Genomic DNA, 18,467 nt, shown 5'->3' with positions numbered 1-18,467 from the left:
CTGTGTGTTTCTGTGCTGCGTTTGAGGTGGAGGAGTGAATAGGGATGCTGATGGTAACCAGGGGGCTGGGGGGCACACTGTAGAGTTTAGACTCTGAGTGCCCCTTGTTCTGATCGCTGCCAAGCCAGAGAGCACAGGGTGTCTGCTTCAGCTTCCCCCAAACCTAGTACATCTCCCCAGCTACTCCCCCTCGGGAGGGGCTTGGGCTGCCGGGGCTGAGTGCAAACGGCTTACTCTTCTCAGAGCACTGTCAGAACACAAATAGTTCAGGGTCAGGGGGAGAGGGACAGAAGAGGGAGCTTTTTGGCCTTCTCAAACACCCAAGCCAGAGCCCTGGGCACAGGAAGAGATGAGGACACAGGCCCTGGCCCCCTGTGAGCCCCAGTCGGGTACAGGAGGTGATGTGTGGGAAGAACGTGACAGTGAAGTGTGGAAATAGGCAGCCTCATTTGGGGCATCCCTCAAGAGACATGCGCTGAGGCCCTACTCAGATCAGGTGAGCAGGGGTGGGCTATACAAACTAGGCAGGCGGGGGCTGGGCTACACAAACTAAGCAGCTGCCCTGGGTCCCACCTGGCCCCACACTCTGCATGCAGGTGGCTCTGCCTCTAGGCTCCTCCATCCCTGGAAGTGGGCTTCTCCCCATTTCCCAGAAGGAAAGGACTGACATGGCTAGAGCAGCCGTGGGTGATCTGGCCAGGACCCCTCACATCAGCATGCCGAGGTCCCTGCCAGCACCACAGAAACCTCGCTCTGTGTGTGATCTCACCATGCCCCTTTTGACCCCCAGCTGACCCACTCTCCCTCCCCACAGGCTCTCCAGGAGCGCCGGGCCCGCTGCGAGACACAGAACATAGACCCCGTGGTCTGGACCAACCAGCGGGTGCTCAAATGGGTGCGAGACATTGACTTGAAGGTGAGGGGTGATGGCGGGCGTGGGGGGGTGGTGACCCTTGGGCGTATGCAAATCCCATGCCAGTCTGTATCCAAATTCAGTATCCATCTTTGTGTGGGCTGGGCATCATTTCCCAGGCTGGCAAGAAGAGCCTGCTTCCTGTCACTCAAGAGGCCAGAACTACTTCCCTGCCCACCCCTTCCCATCCCATAGTTGAGGGTGCGGATGCTGAGCCATCCTCCCTCTCTGAAGTCAGTAGGGGGTTGAATCCACAGCCATCTTCTCCCTCAACAAGCATTTATGGGTCGCCTGCCTAGGTCTGGGGTCTATCAGTGACAAAATAGCCCAGTCGCTATTCTGAAGGCCCTAAAAAGAGTGAGGCTGGGGTTCCCCTGAGGATTAAATACACTAGTCCCCAAGGGGCGGGGTCAAGCCCTTGCTCTTGAGGACATGTTCCCCCTGGGGTGTCCCCGCCCTCAGGCCAGCGGAATGGCCCCCCAGGCTCACCAGCCCCGTGCCTTGCCCTCAGGAGTACGCAGACAACCTGACCAACAGTGGCGTCCACGGCGCCGTGCTGGTGCTGGAACCCACGTTCAACGCTGAGGCCATGGCCACCGCCCTGGGCATCCCCAGCGGGAAGCACATCCTCCGGAGGCACCTTGCGGAGGAGATGAGCGCCATCTTCCACCCGGCCAAGTGAGTGTGGGCTGCGGGCCACAGCTTCCGGCTTTCGAAGCAGATGGTCCTGACTTCCGGTTGGTCCCGGCCGCGCCCTTCCTGGGTCCCCCTTGTTCCTTTGCAACACAGCGTTCTTATTTTATGGATCCAGGCTCAGACAAGTGAAGTGCTTTAGCCTCAATGTCATAAACTAGAAAGAGGTAAAGGAGGAGTGAATCAGCTTTTGAATAAAGTGTGTGGTGCTTCCCAAGTGGCTCTCGGGGTGAAGAATCTGCCTGCCAGTACAGAAGAGGCAAGAGACCCACGGATGGATCCCTGGGTGGGAAATGGCAAGCCACTCCAGTGGAATATTCTTGCCTGGAGAATTTCATGGACAGAGAAACCTGGTGGGCTACAGTCCATGGGGTCGCAAAGAGTCAGACACAACTGATTGCTCATACGTACACACACACACACACACACACACACACACAAACTGGGCATTTAGAGAAGGGAGAAAGGTCGGCATGTATGAGGAAGGCCATGTGAGTGTGCGGTTTGAGCTGAGGAGGATTTGCACTGGCCTAAGAGGTTTACATGAACGGTATGAAAAGGCAAAATGATAGGATACTGAAAGAGGAACTCCCCAGGTCAGTAGGTGCCCAATATGCCACTGGAGATCAGTGGAGAAATAACTCCAGAAAGAATGAAGGGATGGAGCCAAAGCAAAAACAATACCCAGCTGTGGATGTGACTGATGATAGAAGCAAGGTCCGATGCTGTAAAAAGCAATATTGCATAGGAACCTGGAATGTCAGGTCTATGAATCAAGGCAAATTGGAAGTGGTCAAACAAGAGATGGCGAGAGTGAACGTCGACATTCTGGGAATCAGCAAACTAAAATGGACTGGAATCGGTGAATTTAACTCAAATGATCATTATATCTACTACTGCGGGCAGGAATCCCTCAGAAGAAATGGAGTAGCCATCATGGTCAACAAAAGAGTCCGAAATGCAGTACTTGGATGCAATCTCAAAAACGACAGAATGATTTCTGTTTGTTTCCAAGGCAAACCATTCAATATCACGGTAATCCAAGTCTATGCCCCAACCAGTAACGCTGAAGAAGCTGAAGTTGAACGGTTCTATGAAGACCTACAAGACCTTTTAGAACTAACACCCAAGGAAGATGTCCTTTTCATTACAGGGGACTGGAATGCAAAAGTAGGAAGTCAAGAAACACCTGGAGTAACAGGCAAATTTGGCCTTGGAATGCAGAATGAAGCAGGGCGAAGACTAATAGAGTTTTGCCAAGAAAGTGCACTGGTCATAGCAAACACCCTCTTCCAACAACACAAGAGAAGACTCTACACATGGACATCACCAGATGGTCAACACCGAAATCAGATTGATTATAGTCTTTGCAGCCACAGATGGAGAAGCTCTATACAGTCAACAAAAACAAGACCAGGAGCTGACTATGGCTCAGATCATGAACTTCTTATTACCAAATTCAGACTTAAATTGAAGAAAGTAGGGAAAACTGCTAGACCATTCAGGTATGGCCTAAATCAAATCCCTTATGATTATACAGTGGAAGTGAGAAATAGATTTAAGGGCCTAGATCTGATAGACAGAGTGCCTGATGAACTATGGAATGAGGTTCATGACATTGTACAGGAGACAGGGATCAAGACCATCCCCATGGAAAAGAAATGCAAAAGAGCAAAATGGCTGTCTGGGGAGGCCTTACAAATAGCTGTGAAAAGAAGAGAAGCAAAAAGCAAAGGAGAAAAGGAAAGATACAAGCATCTGAATGCAGAGTTCCAAAGAATAGCAAGAAGAGATAAGAAAGCCTTCTTCAGCGATCAATGCAAAGAAATAGAGGAAAACAACAGAATGGGAAAGACTAGAGATCTCTTCAAGAAAATCAGAGATACCAAGGGAATATTTCATGCAAAGATGGGCTTGATAAAGGACAGAAATGGTATGGACATAACAGAAGCAGAAGATATTAAGAAGAGGTGGCAAGAATACACAGAAGAACTGTACAAAAAAGATCTTCACGACCCAGATAACCATGATGGTGTGATCACTCATCTAAAGCCAGACATCCTGGAATGTGAAGTCAAGTGGGCCTTAGAAAGCATCACTACGAACAAAGCTAGTGGAGGTGATGGAATTCCAGTTGAGCTATTTCAAATCCTGAAAGATGATGCTGTGAAAGTGCTGCACTCAATATGCCAACAAATTTGGAAAACTCAGCAGTGGCCACAGGACTGGGAAAGTCAGTTTTCATCCCAATCCCAAAGAAAGGCAATACCAAAGAATGCTCAAACTACTGCACAATTGCACTCATCTCACATGCTAGTAAAGTAATGCTCAAAATTCTCCAAGCCAGGCTTCAGCAATACGTGAACCATGAACTTCCTGATGTTCAAGCTGGTTTTAGAAAAGGCAGAGGAACCAGAGATCAAATTGCCAACATCCTCTGGATCATGGAAAAGCAAGAGAGTTCCAGAAAAACATCTATTTCTGCTTTATTGACTATGCCAAAGCCTTTGACTGTGTGAATCACAATAAACTGTGGAAAATTCTGAAAGAGATGGGAATACCAGATCACCTGACCTGCCTCTTGAGAAATCTGTATGCAGGTCAGGAAGCAACAGTTAGAACTGGACATGGAACAACAGACTGGTTCCAAATAGGGAAAGGAGTACGTCAAGGCTGTATATTGTTCACTCTGCTTATTTAACTTCTATGCAGAGTACATCATGAGAAACGCTGGACTGGAAGAAACACAAGCTGGAATCAAGACTGCCGGGAGAAAAATCAATAACCTCAGATATGCCGATGACACCACCTTGTGGCAGAAAGTAAAGAGGAACTAAAAAGCCTTTTGATGAAAGTGAGAGAGGAAAATGAAAAAGTTGGCTTAAAGCTCAACATTCAGAAAATGAAGATCATGGCATCCAGTCCCATCACTTCATGGGAAATAGATGGGGAAACAGTGTCAGACTTCATTTTTGGGGGCTCCAAAATCACTGCAGATGGTGATTGCAGCCATGAAATTAAAAGATGCTTACTCCTTGGAAGAAAAGTTATGACCAACTTAGATAGCATATTCAAAAGCAGAGACATTACTTTGTCGACTAAGGTCCATCTAGTCAAGGCTGTGGTTTTTCCAGTGGTCATGTATGGATGTGAGAGTTGGACTGTGAAGAAGGCTGAGCGCCAAAGAATTGATGCTTTTGAACTGTGGTGTTGGAGAAGACTCTTGAGAGTCCCTTGGACTGCAAGGAGATCCAACCAGTCCATTCTAAAGGAGATCAACCCTGGGATTTCTTTGGAAGGAATGATGCTAAAGCTGAAACTCCAGTACTTTGGCCACCTCATGAGAAGAGTTGACTCATTGGAAAAGACTCTGATGCTGGGAGAGATTGGGGGCGGGAGGAGAAGGGGACGACAGAGGATGAGATGGCTGGATGGCATCACTGACTCGATGGACGTAAGTCTGAGTGAACTCCAGGAGTTGGTGATGGACAGGGAGGCCTGGCATGCTGCAATTCATGGGGTCGCAAACAGTTGGACCAGACTGAGTGAACTGAACTGAACTGAAGAGGTTTACATGGTCATTCCAGGTAGGACTGACATGGGCACAAAGGTCTGGTGGGCTGCCATGTATGGGGTCGCACAGAGTCGGACACGACTGAAGTGACTTAGCAGGTGGTGCTAGTGGTAAAGAACCCACCTGCCAGTGCAAGAGACACAGGGTCAATCCCTGGAGCAGGAAGATCCCCTGGAGAAGGAAATGGCAACCCATTTCAGCATTCTTGCCTGAATCCCATGGACAGAAGAGCCTGGCAGACCACTGTCCATAGGGTCACAAAGTGTTGGACATGACTGAAGCAACTTAGCACACCAGATTCAAACGGAGGCTCTATGCGTCAGGCCTGAGTACTCAATCCCCAAACTACGTGGGGCCTCAGAGAGCAGCTAAGTCACACCCCGTGTCATGCAAGTAGAACAAGATTACGCAGCTGTCACAAGGTCCAGGTGCCCTGGGCCGCCCTCTGCCAACAGCAGGCGCATGCCCAGGCAGTTCTCATAGACCCTGCAAGCAGAGTCATCAGTGCTCTTGTGAACTGCATATTCCCGCACCCCTGCTCAGACCTGCAGGACCAGTATCTGCTGGCAGAGCCCAGGAATCTACATTTTCAGCACTTTAAGCATGCTTAGGTGGTTTTTGTGACAAGCACCCTATCCTCAGCTGGTAAAGAATCCACCTGCAATGTGAGAGACCTGGGTTCAATCCCTGTGGAAGACCCCCTGGAGAAGGGAAAGGCTACCCACTCCAGGATTCTGGCCTGGAGAATTCCATGGACTGTATTGTCCATGGGTTTGCAAAGAGTTGGACGCAACTGAGCGACTTTCACTTTCACCCTATTCCATGAGCTGTGAATCGATAGGTCAGGAAAAAGGTTTTTCTCCCCAGAATTTTCTACTTTCCTCTACCTTCCTTCTGGAGCCATGTAATCTGTAACAAGCTTAAGGTATTCTGAGCCCTGGAGGGGTAGGTCTAGCTAAACGTTAGCCATGTGCCTAATTCATTAGCATTCATGTGATACTTAAACCCTTGACCCCCCTCCTATGAGGTATCTAAGATTAGTGGATGGACACTAGTGGAGTTTCTGAGGGGGGCACAGATAGGGTGGGTTCTTACGTTGTTGGGAGGTCAGAGACTCCTTCAAGAACTAGATGCAGGCAAGTATCAGGATGAAGAAGAGGGAAACTGACTCCGTTTAGGTTCCTCATTTTACCTCTAAGGAGTCTGAGGCTGCTCAGGCAGGGAACTAGAAGCACCAGACCTCAAGCTGGTCTCCCTGTAAGGACTGCTTTCCTTGATGCTGCTTCTCTCCATGAGTCGACATCATGGCTGATGACTCAAAGTCTTCATGTGGGATTTTGGAACCTCGCGGCCCTTTGCTGAGACCTTGCCATGGGCCAGGGGAGCAGACTTGCAGTTGGCTGGGTGGAGACAAACTCCATGAATTTCTAAGGAATTTTAGAGCCCACTTCTGTTGGTACAAGAGACCCCAGCTAAACCAAACACCAAGGAAATAGTGATCCCCAGGCAGGTGGTGAAACACTTGGGAAGGTCTGCTGGGTTTATATTAACCAGGATCTATGCGCTTTGCCCAGGACATGTCTTTCATGGTCTCAGCATCTCATCCTGTCTTCTGCTTTCTTGCTCCTTTTCCTTCTCTGTTGCTGAGAGAAGGGCAGGGCAGCTTTCCAGAGAAAGGGCAGGGCAGGTGGTGCTGGTCTTTTGGGGTGAGTCTTCCCAAAATGATCAGGTTGGGTGGAAAGATTCCAGTTTGAGAAAACATCCTGAACCATTGCAACAGGATTGCAGACCAACCCAGGACTCCATCCCAGCTGAATCCCAGGCTGGGTGGGCCAGGATGATGGTCATCACAACAACCCTTCACATTAATACCATACGTCATCTTCAACACAGTGCTGTCACATCCCTCGTTTCACTCGCTCCTACTCCTCACGAAGGGAGCTAAGTGAGAAGGAATCGTAACCTCAGGCTTCAGAGAGATGCTGTGACCTGCTCGTGACTAGTCAGGAGTCCGTGGCAATGCTGTAATCGATCCACCTCTGACCCTCCACCACACTAGGAAGCCTGGAGAGGGGCTAATGATTGCCTGATTCTGCTCCCCAGGAGATGTGACCCCTGATCACATCTGTGACCCCACATCACCCAGGCAATGTGTTGCCTGTAGTCATAGGAGGGTAGTTGGCTCAAAGCATCTAGGGAGATTATAGGCGCCATGTGTTAATGTCCCATGACCAGGGAGACAGGAAATATTAGCACCCAATCCTCCTCCTAGAAAGGCACATTGACCTAAGTTCCCATATGACATCATCTTCTCCAGCCTCCTCTCATTGCCTTGAAAAGCATATAACCAAAGGGGTCAAGGCAGAGCAGTTTCTCACATCATCTCGTGATGTCTGCTTTGACATGCACTGACTTATTATTTCTCTTGGTGAACACTGGTCCACTACCAACTCTGTCATAGTACTGTGCTTAAGTTAAAGAAACAGAAAATTTTTTTAAAAGAGAGAGAAATAAACCAGTGGACCAAAAGGATGCAGGAGGTAGCCATGCTATCCCAAAGACATTCACTGGAGCATCACAGGAGCCAGAAGAAAAGCCTTGATGAAAATGCATGACCATCGCCAGCACTTGCCTGAAGGATGGTATATTCTGTCACTAACAGAAGGTCAGAGCCAAGGGGGATTCAGCCTGTAGTTCATTCAGATTCTGAATATTAGGCCTGAGAAGAGTGGCCTTTAGGCCTCTGAAGCTTTAGGCCTCAGACAAGCTTTGCATCTTTCTTGTAAATACCCCTTCCCATCCTGTGGTCTTATGACCCACAGCCCCAAAAAGTGTGCCTTTATATGTCCAAGGATGCAAGAGTCAGCCAGCATCTCCCTCCCTTCTCTCCTCCTTCCCCCTCCAGAAGCAGTTATAAGGTGAGGTTATCAAACTACCATAACTGTTTCCTGAGCTCTGCCTTGGGCCACGCTCAGAAACTAGCACACTGTCACCACCTTCTGGAGGTGGGTGCATGAGCCCCATTTCACAGATGAGGAAACTGAGATACTGTAGCAAGTTTACACATCTTGCCTAGGTAAAAACTGAGGAGCTGATAAAAAATGAGGAGCTGGGATTCAAAGCACCACACTTTGCTGCTTTCCTAAAGAGCAGGAAGAGTAGTCAGAACAACAGAGGACCTGTCCGGCAGTGGTTTAATTGCCCCTGGGCCCTCCCCGGGAAACTTTTTTTTTTTTACATCAGTCTTCAGTTGAAACAAAAGTTTACTAGTGGCTCAGGAATTAGGTACATTCAAGGTGGAATAGCTAGATCCAGAAATTCTGGGTTAATAAGTCTCTTTCTGATTATTGGGTATTTCCTTTTTTTCCCCCATTTTTTTTAAACTGGGACTTTATTTTCCTGGGTTCCAAAACTACAGCAGATGGTGACTGCAGCCATGAAATTAAAAGATGCTTGCTCCTTGAAAGAAAAGCTATGAACAACCTAGGCAGCACATTAAAAAGCAGAGACATCACTTTGCCAACAAAGGTCCCTCTAGTCAAGGCTATGGTTTTTCCAGTAGTCATATATGGATGTGAGAGTTGGACCATAAAGAAGGCTGAGTGCCGAAGAACTGATGCTTTTGAACTGTGGTGTTGGAGAAGACTCTTGAGCGTCCCTTGGACAGCAAGGCGATCAAACCAGTCAATCCTAAAGGAAATCAGTCCTGAATATTCATTGGAAGGACTGATGCTGAAGCTGAAGCTCCAATACTTTGGCTACCTGATGCAAAGAGCCGACTCATTAGAAGAGATCCTGATACTGGGAAAGATTGAAGGTGGGAAGAGAAGGGGATGACAGAGGATGAAATAGTTGAGTGTATCACTGACTCAAGGACATGAGTTTGAGCAAGCTCCGGGAGATGGTGATGGACAGGGAGGCCTGGTGTGCTGCAGTCCAGGGGGTCGCAAAGAGTCAGACACAACTGAGCAACTGAAGAGATAGTCGCTTTACTGTGTTGTGTATAATGAAGTGCACCTGCTGTACTGAGCCTCCATCCCTGAGTGTGACTGGTGAGGCAGAGTGAACGCAGTGCCTGAGGCAGAGATGCCCATGATAACTGACAGGTCACGTGCCCTGACCTCCCAGGGGCGCTGGAGTGTCCCAGTGAGCAGTTGCCCTGACCTCCCAGGGGCGCTGGAGTGTCCCAGTGAGCAGTTGCCCTGACCTCCCAGGGGCGCTGGAGTGTCTCAGTGAAGCCGTCGCTCTGACCTCCCAGGGACGCTGGAGTGTCTCAGTGAGCAGTTGCCCTGACCTCCCGGGGCGCTGGAGTGTCTCAGTGAAGCCATTGCCCTGACCTCCCAGGGGCGCTGGAGTGTCTCAGTGAGCTGTTTCCTCTCCAGTTAGTTACACAGGGCTCCGCTTTCTGTCACTTTGCTCCAGTTTTCTCATTAGTGTTTCCGCGGAGAGTGATTTCATTATGAACTCAGACAGACGCAACTCCCAAGCACAGAGAGTAAGAGGCCTTGTCACAGCTCTGCCTCTGGGCCTGGCATGTGGCCCCAGTCTGAGAGATCCCAGCAGCAGGCAAAGGGGAATAGTCCTGGGCCACCTGGCAGATCACCAGAGCTGGAGTGGGAGGGGGCACACTGAGATTTGGGGGCACCCACAGGAAGGTGGTGTTTATAATATTCTGCCCCACCCCAACCCAGATGATCATTGAGCTGTGAGCCCAGGCCCTGGGGTAGTCAGTGCCTGCAGTTGTGGTCCTCTGTAAGGAGAGGGCCTGGCAAGATCTTTGGGGGCTGAATTCTGGCTCCCCTTCCATCATCTGAGGTTTTTCAGTTCCCTCATCTTGAAAGGGAAATAATCACTCCTCCTGAACCGTGGGGTGAGTTCAAGGAGCTATCACGCGGGAAGGACCTGGCATCATGCCCAGCACACAGTAGGCGACCAATTAGGACTCTGTCCTCCCCTACTTCACTCATCTCCACCGAAGCATCTTGCACCTCGTGGGCCTCGTAAACCCTCGTTTAACTGGGTGAGACTCAGCTCTCAGGACGCCCAGCTGGCAGAGTCTGATTCTCACCCACCACCTCCTACCTACACAGGATGCCTTTCCAGCGCCCCAGGCGCCCTCTGTGTTGACTCAAGAAATTGCATGGAGGTGCTCTGTCTTCCAGAAACTTCCCTCTTTAAAGTGTATCCTTCCAGCATTCCACTCCCTCAAGGTTTGATGGAGAGACCAGGAATACTCAGTAAGCCATTTCAAACCTCCAAGGGCCATAGCCTTGCACTTGACCTAGTCCCTGCAGCATCTGCATTTTAATCCTCGGGAGGAACAGGGTAGGATTTTAGCCACTGTGGAAAAGCAAGAGGAAAGGTGTTTTAGCATAGTGGGGGCAGCAGCTGTCCATGGTCCTCTGTCTACACCACAAAGATGCCACTTTCTGCACAGGGTATGGTCTGTTAAGACCAGAACTGAGTACTGGACTCCATTGTACAGATGAGGAAATTGAGACCCAGCCAGGGAATCAGCTCACACAAGGGCACAGCTAGGGGATATGCAGTGCCTTGAGCGGGGATTCAAGCCAGGTCTGTACCCCTCAATGCCTGTGTTGGTCACAGCAACTACTCATGATATACAGCCCCTTCTCAGCATGTTATATGTGTCCTCTCATTTAATCCTCCAGTGACCTTATAAGAGAAATGTGGTTGTTAACCCCACTTCACAGAGTACACAGCTCAGGGGACATGACTGCTAAGGGGGTGGGGCCAGGCCACTGATGTGGAGTCCACGGTCTTACATTGACCCCCCAAGGTGGGAAGAAAAAAAGGTCTAGATCTTGTTCCTAGAAGTTCAAGTTCAAGTTCCATCCCTGCCACTGTATGTCTTATGTATCCTTGGATGAGACATACATCCCCTCTGAACTCCCATCTCTTTTTCAGTGAAAACCAAAGAAGGGGCTCTGGAGTCCTCCCAAGCTCATGGAATGACTAATATTCCATAAATTGGGAATGGGGGGTTAATGTCCTTCCCACCAGACAGCAAACAGATTTGGCTGCATGAGTTTAGATTGTCATGCCTTCTGCAGTTCGAACAGCTTCCCTGCTAGACCCAGGGCATTCCATCCCCATGAGGAGGACAGAGGATGGGTATCAGTGAACATGTCGGTCCCTGACCCACCACAGAGCCAGAACCTCCCTGTGCTAGGGATGCCTTGGCACCTGGGGACCTGAGAACTCAGCTTCATCTGCCATCCAGCAGCCAGTGTGGGTCTCTGCCTGGCACCCTCCCCTCCCTTGAACTTTCTCAGCAGAAGTTATGCCACAAGAAGCAGAGCATGTCTGAGGCAGGTGTTAGAAGGTTCGTTTCTCTCCATGTGTCTACTTCCGTGGTGGCGAAGCCACTTCCTGACCGCCTGTCAGCCAGAGCCAATTCCTCTGACATTCAATTTATAACTGTTAATTTGAGCTATTATCATTGTAGCCATTCACTAGATGCTCAGCTCAGCTCCAAAGTACTTTTTAACTAACCTTCCAATCACTTGAGGAAGTCGGCTCTAATACCTTCTCCACCTGGCAGCTGGAGGAGTCAAAACTGGAGAAACCCAGCTTTTGAGAGACAAAGTGATGAGCTCAAGGTCACACAGCCAGTAAAGAGGAAAGCCAGGATTTCAATGCAGCTAAAGCTTCAAGGAAGATAACTGGACATTAGTGTCTTGGGATTGGCGAGGTTGGCAGGAGAGGTGCGGAAGGCTGTGCCCTAGCTGGGGAGGACCCTGCAGGCAAAGAAAGGACAGGAGCCCCAGGGACACTGAGGTTCACCCAGAATCTAAAAGAGAAGGAAGGCAAATGGGAGAACTAAGTTCCAAACTCCTGGCTCTGAACCAATTTTTTGCCCCAACTCCATACCCCGTACACACTATCCCTGAGATTCTAACACAGGGCTCATCAAAACAGATTTGATAGCAAAAAAGCAACTGTAGACAGTGTGCAAACAAATGGACTAGGTTTCAGTAAAACCTTGTTTACAAACTCAGTCCACTGGCTGCATTTGGCCACTGGCTGTAGGTCACCAAGTCCTAGTCTAACAAGCCTTTGATGCTTTTATACAGGGAAGGAGGTGATGGGGGTAACTTCAGACAACAAGTCAGTGGGGGACACAGATTTCAAATGCAAAGTGGGGGAAACCTTCCTGATGCTTCTCAAGCTACACCTAATAAGCTGGAATGTGGGGCTTCTCCTATCACGTCTTGCCTCTCCTGATAGGGTTTGCAGAGTCCTGGGGGCTGAAGAGAGACTCTGAGACCCCAAAGTTCAAATCTTGGCTCTGCAAGATTTGCTCACACACTCCAAGCTGTGTGATCCTGGGCAGATTGCTTAACCTCTCTGTGCCCCCCTTTTCTCCAGCAGAGATGGAAGCTGGACCTCTAGGTATGCTGTGAGGATTATGTTTGTAAAGTGCTTAGCTTAGCACAGTGGTGGCACATAGGAGGTACTAAGTGAACCACAGTTGTGGTCATTGTGACCAGAGTAAGTGACTGAGTGACTGTGTCTCTGGGTCGCAGTAGCTGACAGCCCCCCACCTTGCCCACACTGACTTGCAATGGGTGTCTCCCCAGCTGCACAGGCATCCGGGAAGCTGAGCGATTTGGAACGCCCCCCGGGAGGGCCTCCAGCATCACCCGGGCAGGGAAGGAGGAGAACAGCGGTGGTATCAAGTACAAGGCTGGCCGGGTAGGTCACTCCATGTGTTTCCCTGGGGGTCCCCCAGCCTTTGTGTTGTCTGGGCCCATGTTACCCTTTCCCAGCTCTCCCTGTGGAGTGGTGTTGATGGACCAGGTCACACGCACAGCTGAAGGTGGGAAGCCACCTTCAGGGACCCACATGATGGTTAAGACACACTCAGCCTTGTGGGGCTTTTGACACTGTATCTCAAAGTGCGGGTCTCAACCTGCCTGCATAAAACTCACCTAGGCGGCTGCTTAACATGCAGACTCCAGGACCCACCTGGTCCTCCCGACGCTGGAGCCTCTGAGGTGAAGGGGACCTGCATGCTGCCAGCCTGCCCAGGGGGTTCCAATGCACCCCAAACTCTATGGGCCACTGCCTTAGATTTGGAACTCCAGCGGCCTGACCAAGAGCAGTGGATGAGCCTCTGGTGCATGAGACCATGAGCATTTGGGCCTCAGAGACAACACAGACTCTTAAACGGAGGTGTGTAGACACAGACAGCAGAAGTGGGTAATTCAAAATCTTCCATTCGTTCAGCTGACAGTTTTGGGTACTAAGCACATCCCAGACATGTCCTGAGGATGGGTGACAAGCATGGATAAATGGCCATCCTCACCATTAAGATGCTTTCAGTCTAGAATGTACATTCCCGCCTGGGGGTCCTATCACCCCCAAGGCGGTCAGAATTGGTTCTCAGAGTGGAGGATGCAGAAAGTCTTACTCTTTTTATGTGTAAAGCACAGATATACACATGGCACATAAACACGTGCACAGAGGCCCTGTGGTATGAAAATTTCATGCTGGGGGTGTGATTAGGGAAAAAATATGTAAAAGGTCATCTTTTTAAAGGGGACAACAATAGAAATAAAGGTTACGAAACACTGGTCTGGAAAGAAAGGCAGTCAAATATATAATTATACAACGTTGTCACAACTACTCCAATAAACATCTGTTCAAAATAAGAGAGAAATATTTATTGTGGGTCCACCATGTCTGATAACAATAGCTACTCTCTGCCAGTGCCTTGAGGCTTCCCATGCAGCTCAGTGGTAAAGAATCCGCCTGCCAATGCACAAGACACAGGCTGGATCCCTGGGTCAGGAAGATCCCCTGGGAGAGGAAATGGCAACCCACTCCAGTATTCGTGCTTGGAGAATCCCATGGACAGAGGATCCTGGCAGGCTACAGTTCATAGGGTTGCAAAGAGCTGGACGTGACTGAGCTTGCACGCACAGTATGGCCAGCACCTTGCTACGTGCTTCCCAGATGGGATTTCTACTCTTTGCACAAACTCTGAGAGAAAGGAATTACCAGCTCTATTTTGTAGCTGAGAAAACTGTAGTTGGAGGTCACCAACGTGTAAGGCGGGTGACTTGTCTAAGGTCACACAGCTGGGAAGTGGCAGAGCAGGGATCCAAACCCCAGTTTCTGAGTCACCAAAACCCGCACTTTTTCTGCCACATCTAGAATATTTCTTCTTGACCTGGGAATGCAGTCAGACCTCAAACCCACACATTCTCCCCTCTCTTCCTGCTGAGGAGGAAGAGAGAAATTTTGATGGGTAATCAGAAAGACTATACTTGTCCTCACTCTCAGGAACCAGCTGGTTCCTTCAGGTTGGGGACACAACATAAGGTTAACTCACAGAAATCCTCCTCTCAGTCTCCCTGAGCAAGGGAGAATTGTTACTCATAGAACCACAGAGTGGTTAGATAAGTTACTCAAGGTCACACAGCAGTTAGAGATACCACATTTCCCAGATCCAAGAACACTCAATTCTTTTTTCTCTGCTTCCTGCCCTTTGTTCTCCTTCCTCTCTTCTCAGCTGCCCCTGGGAAAGATAGGAAGGGGCTTCAGCAACAAAGACCCCGATTTCCATGATGACTATGGCTCTCTTCAAAATGAAGACTGCGGAGACGAGGACTCCCAGGGCAGGCTGGAGCAGTGCCGTCTGGAGGGCTATAATGGCTTGGAGGTCACCAACGTGTAAGGAGCAGATGTCCCACCAGACCCAACATGGAAAGACCCGGGGAGGCAGGCCATCCCGGGACCGTCACCACTGTACATAGTCAGTTCGGCCTGAGGATGCTCCTCTGGTCCCCAGAAATCTCAGCAGACTGCCGTGACTTTGAATGGGATCCCCACAGAACGAGGGGACACCAGCCTGCCTGCCTGGAGCGGACTGAGGACTTCCCTGCTCCCTGGAATAAGACTAGCCCGAAGGACCAATCAGGGTGCCCAGCACCTCCATTATCAAGGCTCTGCCACTGAGTGACTCAGCCACTGAGCAGTCCAGGTGATCCTGGGAGCCTTGAACTAAGCCTCCTGGGTGTAAAGAAGCACAGAGTTCCCCAAGATACCATCCCAAGAGGAGCAGGTAGGACTCTAGCAAGATACACAGAGCCCAGTGGTAGCAATGCCAGGAGCTTGCAAGGCTGGGGGCTAACCATCCTCATGTGGACCCTTCCAGCCAGCCTGGTGGTGGTCTCAGCTCCCACATACATGCCCTCTATGACCGAGAACTTAGCTTCTGACTTGGGTCATTGAATCTCCCTTGGGAGAATGCAAAACAGGAGTGTCATTCAAATCTTAAAAGCCTTGTGTCATGTCAGCGTGGATGTATTGAAGGGCTACCTGGCCCCTCCCTGGGGGAGGAGCTCCACTGGGTGAAGGAGGGCGATGATCCCTGTAGAGGTGGGGCTGAGCAGCAGCCTTCCTAGGAACTGTGGGTACCCCGTCATCTGGATGAAGGACATCGTGTCAACAAGACTGGGAGTGACTGAGTTCGGTCTGTGACAACTTGTCCCGAGTGTGACAGTGGAGCAGGGAAATGCTTCTCGTTGACGCGACACACCTTGCTGTCACCTGACACACAGGTGTGCTCAGCAGTGCCCGAACGGAGCTGAGTCTCACCAGTCACTGAGGTGACGGAGAGGACCCCCAGCCTTCTTCTTGACTCTGCTGCTGTTTTGCTGTGTGGCTTATTCCCAGTGGCCTCACCTCTCTGTGCCTCAGCAGCTTCATCTACAATACTTCTGGTTCCCTCCTGGGGATGTTGTGAGGATTAACACTTGCTAACCTCTGTAACATTCTTACCCTCTCAGGAGACAAGTGGGAAGTTATGGGATCTGGGATGGGTGTCTCATTTCCCATTTACAACACAGAATTGATACTGTACTCGTTCTCTCCAACTCTTTGGTTGGAGCAGTGTGCACCAGGGGGCAAGGCATGTTTAATGTGCAAGCTCTCTAGGGCCCCCATGGGACTGGACCCCCAAAAGAGGAAAATCCCGCAGCCCTTGAAAACCAGTTTGATTCCTGTGTTCAGACTTGAATTCATTGACCTCATTACTAAGAAATGATTAGGGGTGGACAGACAGTATTGGGGGTCCACTTACACTTTGGTTATCAAAGCACATGATTCATTTGGACCCACAATGGTTGACTTCCAATGAGGCCTTTGGCACCACCAGTCTATAAAAGGTTTGAATTTCCAGGACTGGAAGCAGGGGTTGGCCTCCAAGAACCATCAAAGCGCCTGGTCTTCAACCCAATGAATGATTTCCCCTCAAGGGAAAAGCACAAACCTAGGCCCAATGAGCTTAAAAATTCCTCCTCCCTGAGGCCGAAGACCATTATATTCTAAACTTAACAGAAGCACAGCTTTTTAGACAGGCATGCCCCCTCTGGTCTGAGCGTTTGACCTCCTAGGGACACATGTCTGATTCCTGGGCCCAAGGAGTGAGGCTCTGGAACCTGACTTGGCTTTGCTGAGGCTCCAAACTCACTATCTTTATGTCATCAAGCCACATACATGGGGTTTGAGGCTGCAATGCTCACAGCCCAGAGAGGGGAGTAAAACCTCCCTCTAACCTGATGCCGCGGGTCACTCCCAGGCCAGCATCCAGGCTGGGTGACTGGGGGGCGCCAGGATCTGCCTCTCAGGAAGCAGCAAAGCGGAAAGGCAGTGTTTCTCACAAGGTGAGCAGGAGTGGCAGACAGGGAGGTGCCTGAATGTGGGTCTGATTGTATGAAACCAATGCATTGTTCCCCACTCAGGCCCACTGGGGGCAAGATGGGCAAGTGGACAACTGAGGGGTCACTGGAAGGAATGGCACTGCCCGAAACATTCTCAGCATTCAGCTAGCAGGCCTGGGGCAACATGGGCAACCTCAAATGCGCCTTTTGGTCCAAATGATGCTCTAAGTTCACATTCTCACTTGCCCAATTTTCTGTGTCCCTGGCAGTCAGGTGAGCATTTGGAACTGACTTTTCAACATGAGGATGGGTTGGCTGATAAATGAACAAGCTCTACACAGAGTTAAACCAAGAAAAGCTCTGTCTGTTGGAAAAATCCTAAATGTCAGCCCTGCTACAGGGCAGGCAAGAAGAGCAGGGCGTGTGATCTCAGCAGAGGTTCTGGTAGCTGGTTAGCAAAGGCTGGCAGTGTGGCCACCCATGGAACATTGACTGGCCACATCCTGTCCAAACAGCCTGGGTCATGGTTTTGGTCCTTAAAGGGTGGTGACATGACACCTGGACCTGGGAACCATATGCATGTGCTTCTCTGAGGTGATGTCACCTGTACCCATGGGTGCTGGCCCTTTCCAAAGAGATAGTTGCTGCCAGAGGTTGGGGAAAACCAGGGTAGGCAGACACACCCCATATTCCTCCTAGTACCTGGGGGCTGGAGCCATAAGAAGGCTCAGCTTTCTAACCCTCTGCACCTCTGGAAAGCTCTCTTGGCCTTGGCTGAGCAGGGCCTTTCTCCCATAAATCCATCTGTCTCATCATTGTAGTCACTGGACCCCAGGATGCAGGAGACAGGGACAGGGAGACTCTGCAGAAGCACCTGGGCCAGAGGAAGCTGAGGGGAAGGGCTCTCCCCGCAGCCCAGCCAGCATGGAGGGGCCTCAGAGCAGTGACCCCAAATCTCAAGGCCACTGAATGGGTCTGGGTCCAGCAGAATGGGACGATTTGGCAAGATGTTCCAAGCCTTGTTCTCCCCCTTCCCATCACAGCCCATATGTTCTGGACACCATCACTTCTGCTCTGCCCTTCGAGGTTCCAGTGGGCTCCTGGCAGTTGAGTGGCAAGAAAAAGAAGCCCTGTGCAAAACAGCATCTTCTGACACTAACATCCTTCCCAGCAGTTGGCTGATGAGAATAATTTCCTGAGCCCTAACACCCCCAGGAGTTTTTGGCTACAAAGGAAACAAGTTGTCCATGAACTAGGATGATGTTCCTGACATTTAATTGCTGGTCATGGCCCTGAATGTCTTCCCAAGAGTGAATTTTAACACTGTAACAATAAATACTACTTCACAGCACTTCACTGATGAGCTGGCCTTTTCCTCTGTGTGTTCTCATTCAGTTTTCTCAACAGTCTCTTTGACGGGGTGTTATTAACCCATTTCATAGATGGAGAAACTGAGACTAAGGTTGAGAGGCCTGTCTAGCTCCAAAAAGCTGATACATTACAGAGTAGGACTCAAACTTAGTCACCCGCCTCCAAATCCTGGACTTGCTCCTCCCCGCTGAGTACCCCTACCCCCACCTTCCAGCAGGTGGAT

The 18,467-nt window shown here is 50.1% G+C and overlaps 1 protein-coding gene across 4 annotated transcripts in view; it reads left to right on the top strand.

Annotated features, from left to right (window-relative positions):
- KAZN (kazrin, periplakin interacting protein) overlaps window positions 1-18,224 on the top strand; it is a 1,321,995-nt gene extending 1,303,771 nt beyond the window's left edge. For all 4 annotated transcript variants that reach the window (XM_042229397.2, XM_042229398.2, XM_060396605.1 and 1 more), the window contains 4 exons: window positions 815-916; window positions 1,425-1,591; window positions 12,785-12,899; window positions 14,722-18,224. In XM_042229397.2, the coding sequence (XP_042085331.1) occupies window positions 815-916; window positions 1,425-1,591; window positions 12,785-12,899; window positions 14,722-14,886 (549 nt within the window). In that variant the 3' untranslated portion in view covers window positions 14,887-18,224. The remainder of the gene's footprint in view (window positions 1-814; window positions 917-1,424; window positions 1,592-12,784; window positions 12,900-14,721) is intronic.
- Window positions 18,225-18,467: the final 243 nt, after the last annotated feature.

The sequence above is a fragment of the Ovis aries genome, chromosome 12, assembly GCF_016772045.2.
Source record: "Ovis aries strain OAR_USU_Benz2616 breed Rambouillet chromosome 12, ARS-UI_Ramb_v3.0, whole genome shotgun sequence".
Lineage (NCBI taxonomy): Eukaryota > Metazoa > Chordata > Mammalia > Artiodactyla > Bovidae > Ovis > Ovis aries.
This window is presented reverse-complemented; position numbering and strand designations above follow the sequence as displayed.